This window comes from Pollachius pollachius, assembly GCF_949987615.1.
Source record: "Pollachius pollachius genome assembly, chromosome: 1".
Lineage (NCBI taxonomy): Eukaryota > Metazoa > Chordata > Actinopteri > Gadiformes > Gadidae > Pollachius > Pollachius pollachius.
The window spans coordinates 3,688,302-3,694,400 of NC_136934.1; the positions used below are offsets into that span (position 1 = coordinate 3,688,302).

Below are 6,099 nucleotides of genomic sequence, written 5' to 3' on the forward strand. Positions count from 1 at the left end.
ACTTGGGTTTCATGGAAGTCGCATATTTAGTATAAAAGTAATTGATTGGGTTGTGCATATTCTTTATACCTGCGCCTCCTTCGTTTGACTCTTGCGACTTCTCTGGGGGTCTTGTGACTCATCAGCCGCTGTCGAGGCTGCATTTAATGCTGCTATTCGAATCTGGAAACGGATAGGAGGGGGGGAGAAAATGACAGATAAGCACATAGAAGACAAGCGTATTGTAGATTTGCCATCGTGGAATTGCTGAATGCTTTAAAATCAAGCAGGACAGCTGAGTAAAAGATCTTACCATTTTGAACAGTGAAACTGAGCTTCCAACTCTAACTGCAGTGGCTTTTCATTCATGCTGCAGAAATATAAGAGACAGTGAATGAATGAATGAATATTTTGGAGTAGGGCGTGGCAGTGTTGCAACATGGAAAGAGCAGCTCTGACACCAGTCAGCCAGAAAAGGGAAGGTAAACAGCAGACCCTGTGTCAGTTTCGCTGACTCTGGACCCTTTTGCTGTCTTCCCTCCGTGTCCTACTTATCCTTAGCTTTTGGATTGTATTCAGGGAAGTGTCTGGCCACAAAACGCTGATTACATCCCAGTGCCGACATGATCTTGAATAGCGCCAAAACGATGGCACTTTTAAGTTATTGACAATGCATCGGGGACGATCACACATGCAATTGCAGCTGCAGACTCCTGCAGCATAGGCTTTTATCTACTCATATAGTTGCATGGTTGTGGGGGAGCAGCCCCTGTGATCCCTGCAGAATCTGGGAAAGATACGCTTGACCACTTGGCCATTAACAATAAAATACTTCGACCTAATAGCTGATAACCCGGTTAGCGAGCTAGGCCGACAGAGCTAACGTTAGCCTCCCTGGGTGAGCGTCCCCGGTGAGCCTGAAGGTCTTACCGGTCACCTCAACGGTCGCTGCATGGGTTCAGTGCGACTCTGATTGTGGAGCAAACTGCGGATACCGACGTGATTATATGGCGGAATGGGCCCAAATGAATGGTGTAAACTTTACCAAGCCATCCTTTGTTGTTGTGAGCGTTAGTATTCTACGTCACAGCATCACAGCCGCAGCATGTCTGCTTGGCCACGCCTTGATTTAGCAACCCGTCGTCCTATTGGTTGATAGTGTCGCGACCGCTTTTTCTTGGCCAATGAGACATCGCGATGTTTTGGGGGCGGGGAGACCACACACCTTGCACCCAGCATTGGAACCATCCCATACAATATGAAATACAGGGAGTTTGCCTTATCAGATTGTGATTCTTAGTGCTTTTTTTTCAACGTGCATTGTATGACCAGAGCTTGATAAGTTTGAAACGTATTAGGGCATTTATTTTGGATCTTTTTTTTCTGTATTTACTACCACTCTTTGCACCAATACGTTGCAAGCAATGTGCACCTTCACTGTCAAAGTTACTTCATAGATAGCTACAATCTTATTATGTTAGTACAGTGTTGTCTGTCCATCCTGCGGCGTCCACACAAGTTGTGGCCAGACAGCAACGAAGGGCCACGCCTTTATTGCAATTTGGAATGGGTAATAACTGGTAAATCAAGGATAATAACTGCAAGATCTTTGTTATGCTGCAGTCACGTCCACAGCAACATTAAAAATGCATTTTGCAGCACCAGAAGAATGCATAAAAAGAATGTCAATTCATGAAGATCTATAAATATGTAGTCGTATTGTGACAGTATGTTCCCTGACTTATTCTCTTTTACACCGAATTCATCTGCCAACTCCACAGAGCCTCAAACCACAGCAATCGCATCAGGATAACACTCCTCCCAGAGCTATCCATACCACGGAGTGTTGTCCTCACTGACCCTGTCCATTGCGGTGCATTCTCCCCGCCTCCCTCGATGCTGAGACTGGCTGGTCGGTAACATCATTATCGATTCCCTCAGTCAGCATGCCTGCAGAAAAAAAGAAAAGAATCTCCTGCTGGGCGGGGCGCGGGAGCCTGCGTCACGGTCATTACCGGCCCCTATAAAGCAGCCGGGACGCCGCTTCCCCTGTACACTCGTCCTGGCTACCTCCACTCAGAGCAGCCATGACTTCCTTTGGCTATGACTCCTACATGCCGTCCTCCTACAAGAGGAAAACGGTGGTCCGCAGCGGCGGATACGGCGGATACGGCGGCGGCGGCGGCGGGATCGTATCGAGGACCATGTACTCCAGCCACGCCGCAGCGCCCACCTACGGCTCTTCCGCCCGCCGGGTGTATCCCTCTCACAGCCGGACCACCCAGTACTCCGCCCCCATGTACTCCTCCTCCTCGGCCGCCGAGCTGAGCATCAGCCAGGCGGCCCAGGTCAGCACCGAGTTCAAGACCCTGAGGACCGAGGAGAAAGCCCAGCTGCAGGACCTCAACGACCGCTTCGCCAGCTTCATCGAGCGGGTGCACGAGCTGGAGCAGCAGAAGAAGCTGCTGGAGACAGAGCTGCTGGTGCTGAGACAGAGGCACACGGAGCCCTCCAACCTGGCCGGCCTGTACGAGCAGGAGCTGCGCCAGCTCAGGGCCGCGGTGGAAGAGGCCAGCCACGAGAAGCAGGCCGCGCAGAACCACCGGGACCAGATGGACGACGTGCTGGGCAACCTGCAGGGCCGCTACGAGCAGGAAGTGATCGCCAGGGAGGACGCCGAGGGCCGGCTCATGGACGCCAGGAAGGTCTCAGACGAGGCGGGCCTGGCCCAGGCGGAGCTTGAGAAGAGGGTCGGCACCCTGCTCGACGAGCTGGCCTTCCTGAAGCGCCTGCACGAGAGCGAGATCTCAGAGCTGCAGTCCCAGGTGCAGTACAGCGCCCAGGTGTCGGTGGAGATGGAGGTGGTCAAGCCGGACCTCTCCGCCTCCCTGCGGGACATCCGCGTCCAGTACGAGAAGCTTGCCCAGCGCAACCTCCAGTCGGCCGAAGAGTGGTTCTGCACCAAGATGAACGTGATGACGGTGGACTCGGCCCGCAACACGGACCACGCCCGCTCCGCCAAGGACGAGGTCCAGCAGTACCGCCGACAGATCAAAGCCAGAGAGCTGGAGATCGACGCCTGCCGTGAGATGAACCAGGCTCTGGAGGGCCAGCTGCAGGAAGTACAGGACAACCAGAGCAACGAGATCACAGAACTGCAGGTTTGAGATTGACATAAACATCAACACTTTCTGCTTTGATCGCACTTGACTAATTTAAGATTGTAGCACTGGATTTCCTCTTTTCAATTGTTTTTGAGTAAATGTTTCTTATTCTGCTGTATTGCTGTGTTCTTCTTCTGCAGGTCTCAATCGTTCAACTGGAGGATGAGCTGAGGCAGAACAAGAATGACATGGCTCGTTACTTGAAAGAATACCAGGACCTCCTGAACGTTAAGATGGCTTTGGACATCGAGATTGCCGCATACAGGTCAGCTGTTTACCTGAAAGATAATTAAATTCAGGGTTGTAACAGTATACGCCATCCCACGAGGGAATTCAGTATTTATCGTTCATGCATTTTTCTCTCTTTTTTTCTTTTCCTAGGAAGCTGCTTGAAGGGGAAGAGAACCGCCTTAGCGGACCTTCCGTTTCCCACTACTCCCAGAGCACGTTCTCCTCCATGTCCTCCGGCTACCCCCAGTATCAGATGCAGAGTCAGCTGAGCTCCGCAGCCCCCTACCTCCACATCTATCGCCTGGGATCGCCCCTCGTCAAGGAGGAGATCATCTCAGCCAGCCACGCCCTGCAGGCAGAAGCCACTCGAGAGGAGGATCAGGAAGAAGAGGAGGAGGAGGAAGAGCAGACCGAGGTAGGAGAAGCAGAAGGAGACGCAGAAGAGGAGGTGGAAGAAGCTCAGGGCGAAGAAGAGGCTGAGTCAGAAAAGGACCAGGAAGAGAAAGAAGACGACGCTGAGGAAGAGGAAGGAGAAGCAGCAGAAGAGGGTGAAGGAGACGCTGAGGCAGAAGGTCAGGAGGAAGGCGGGGACGCCAAGGCAGAAGGTGAAGAGGAAGGCGGAGACGCCGAGGCAGAAGTTGAGGAAGAAGGCGACAAGGAAGGAGCCGAAGAGGAAGGCGAAGGTGATGAGAAGGCTGCAGAGGGAGATGCTGAAGGAGAGGCAGCAGGTCAGTGTGTCAATGTTATTCAATATAATGATGTTTTGTTGTATGCTATGATATCTCCCTTTCGCAGAGCTTATCGTGATTCACTTTTGTCACTTTTAATCCACTCCAGATGGTGCAGAAGAAGAAGAGGGAGCAGCAGAAAAGGAGGAAAAGGACGAGGGAGAGAAGGAACAACCCAAAGGAGAGGAGGCGCCGGCCAAAACCCAAGACGACACAAAGAAAGTTTAAATTGTTTAGATACGTTGTTTCCGAATAATGCCTATAAGTCTTACACGACCGGAGATGTCTTTTTCTGTGCTCCATACGCAGAGATCTTTGATCCATTCAAATGATGAAGACTCTTACAAACGAGAAGAACATAACTTGGTGAAACAGCCTAAAACAAAGTTTGAGTAAAGTCAGAGCATGGACGCATGCAAGCATACTCTAGGAGCAAAGACATCACGCAATTAATGTTTATCAACGGAAACTCTTGAAGGACAGGGTGTGTTACATGTTCGGAAGCATCGTAGAATTTTGTTTGCCAATACCTGTGTGCTTTACTGACACCACAATATGCCTATTTATTGATTACAATGTTTGAAGCGCCTTATCTCAAATCCTCATCCATGGGGGTTGTCAATTCAATGCTGCGATTTAACTGCAATAAAGCCATAAATACATCAACTCAATATTGGTTGGATTGTGATTGTGTCAGGTTCATGATAAACAAAAGAAACTATAAAGGCACCAAATTTTGTGGTTGATACCTGTGCTTTAAAAAGCAAGGTTGTATCAAAATTCTATCAAAGAGTCACTGAGCAGTGACCAGCCACTTTTCCTTAAAGTGAAGGTGAATAATTTGTACTGTTGTTGGCAGAAAAAAGAGAGTTGTTGGCTGGTGTTTTATCGGGTTGGGCGATTTCCAACCCCAAAACTGAAAGGAAATTCCAACAGTTTAGTACTTTCCCAGCCAGGGACAAAACACTGACCTCAAGCACATTATCCCTTATGAACATTATTAGATACATCACGTACAATTACAGACCGAACAATGCCTATGGTGGTGTCTTTCTCCCATAAGTCAGAAGGTTTTGCTCCCCCATTTTGTTCGCAGTCACTGTATGATCGGTGTGTGGGGGGGGGGGGGGGGGAGGGGGGGCTGACACCGGCTCTTTGCCTGCCTCTTCAGCCCTATCACATCCCGACTCATGAATCAGAGGCCGCCTGAGCCCAGTATGACTCAGCTAAACTGGTGCAGTGAGCAGCAACTGGCCCGTTGTCAATTGACTGAGGACAGAAGGGGAGAGCAATTCCATTAGAGCAAGGAAGACGAGGAAAAGAGGGAGGAGAGAGAGAGAGAACGAGAAAGAGACAGGGAGTGTGTGTGTGTGTGTGTGTGTGTGTGTGTGTGTGCGTGTGTGTGTGCGTGCGTGTGCGTGTGTGTGTGTGTGTGCGTGTGTGTGTGTGCGTGTGTGTGCGCGTGTGTGTGTGTGTGTGTAAGGGGGGTGTTCAGGGTGAAAACGAGAAGGGAGAGAGATGAGAAAGAAAGGGTGGAGAGAGAGAGTGAGGGAGAGAGACAGAGACAAGAGGTGAGTGTGTTTGTGTGTGTGTGTGTGTGTGTGTGCGTGTGTGTGTGTGTGTGTGCGTGTGTGCTTGCATGTGGGTGTGTGCATGTGTGTGTGGGGGGGTGGATGTGCAGGGCAAAAAACGAGAAGGGAGAGAGATGAAGAAGAAACAAAAGGTAAAGAGAGTAACAGCACAGAGAGAAGGAGACAAGGGGAAGACACTGGATGATATCTCTGTAATAAACCATCACTGAGGACAGACAGCTTTTATCCACTAAGTAGATAAAAAGATAGGGTGGGGGGTGGCTCAAGGCAGCTGCAGAGACAAAGTCCCTGTTGGTCCCTATAGCTTGCATATGAAAATGAATGCCCCCCCCCCCCCCCCTCCACAAAAAGTCTCTCAGACACAAAACACCTGCCAAGGTTCACTTTCGAAATTTCATTGTGCAT

General features: G+C 50.2%; 2 protein-coding genes across 6 annotated transcripts in view; one reads left to right on the top strand and one right to left on the bottom strand.

The window, feature by feature from the left end:
* Positions 1-1,044, bottom strand: part of cabin1 (calcineurin binding protein 1) — a 52,288-nt gene extending 51,244 nt beyond the window's left edge. For all 5 annotated transcript variants that reach the window (XM_079745099.1, XM_079745100.1, XM_079745098.1 and 2 more), the window contains exons 1-3: positions 910-1,044; positions 293-349; positions 70-162 (exon numbers count right to left, since the gene is read on the bottom strand). In XM_079745099.1, the coding sequence (XP_079601225.1) occupies positions 70-162; positions 293-295 (96 nt within the window). In that variant the 5' untranslated portion in view covers positions 296-349; positions 910-1,044. The remainder of the gene's footprint in view (positions 1-69; positions 163-292; positions 350-909) is intronic.
* A 1,022-nt stretch (positions 1,045-2,066) lies between these two features.
* On the top strand, positions 2,067-4,330 carry LOC307071948 (neurofilament light polypeptide-like; the record flags this gene model as incomplete). Its single annotated transcript, XM_079731088.1, has 4 exons — positions 2,067-3,140; positions 3,284-3,408; positions 3,525-4,102; positions 4,212-4,330. The coding sequence occupies 4 exons, from the start codon at positions 2,067-2,069 to the stop codon at positions 4,328-4,330; spliced, it is 1,896 nt and encodes a 631-aa protein (XP_079587214.1).
* Between the last annotated feature and the right edge of the window lie 1,769 nt (positions 4,331-6,099).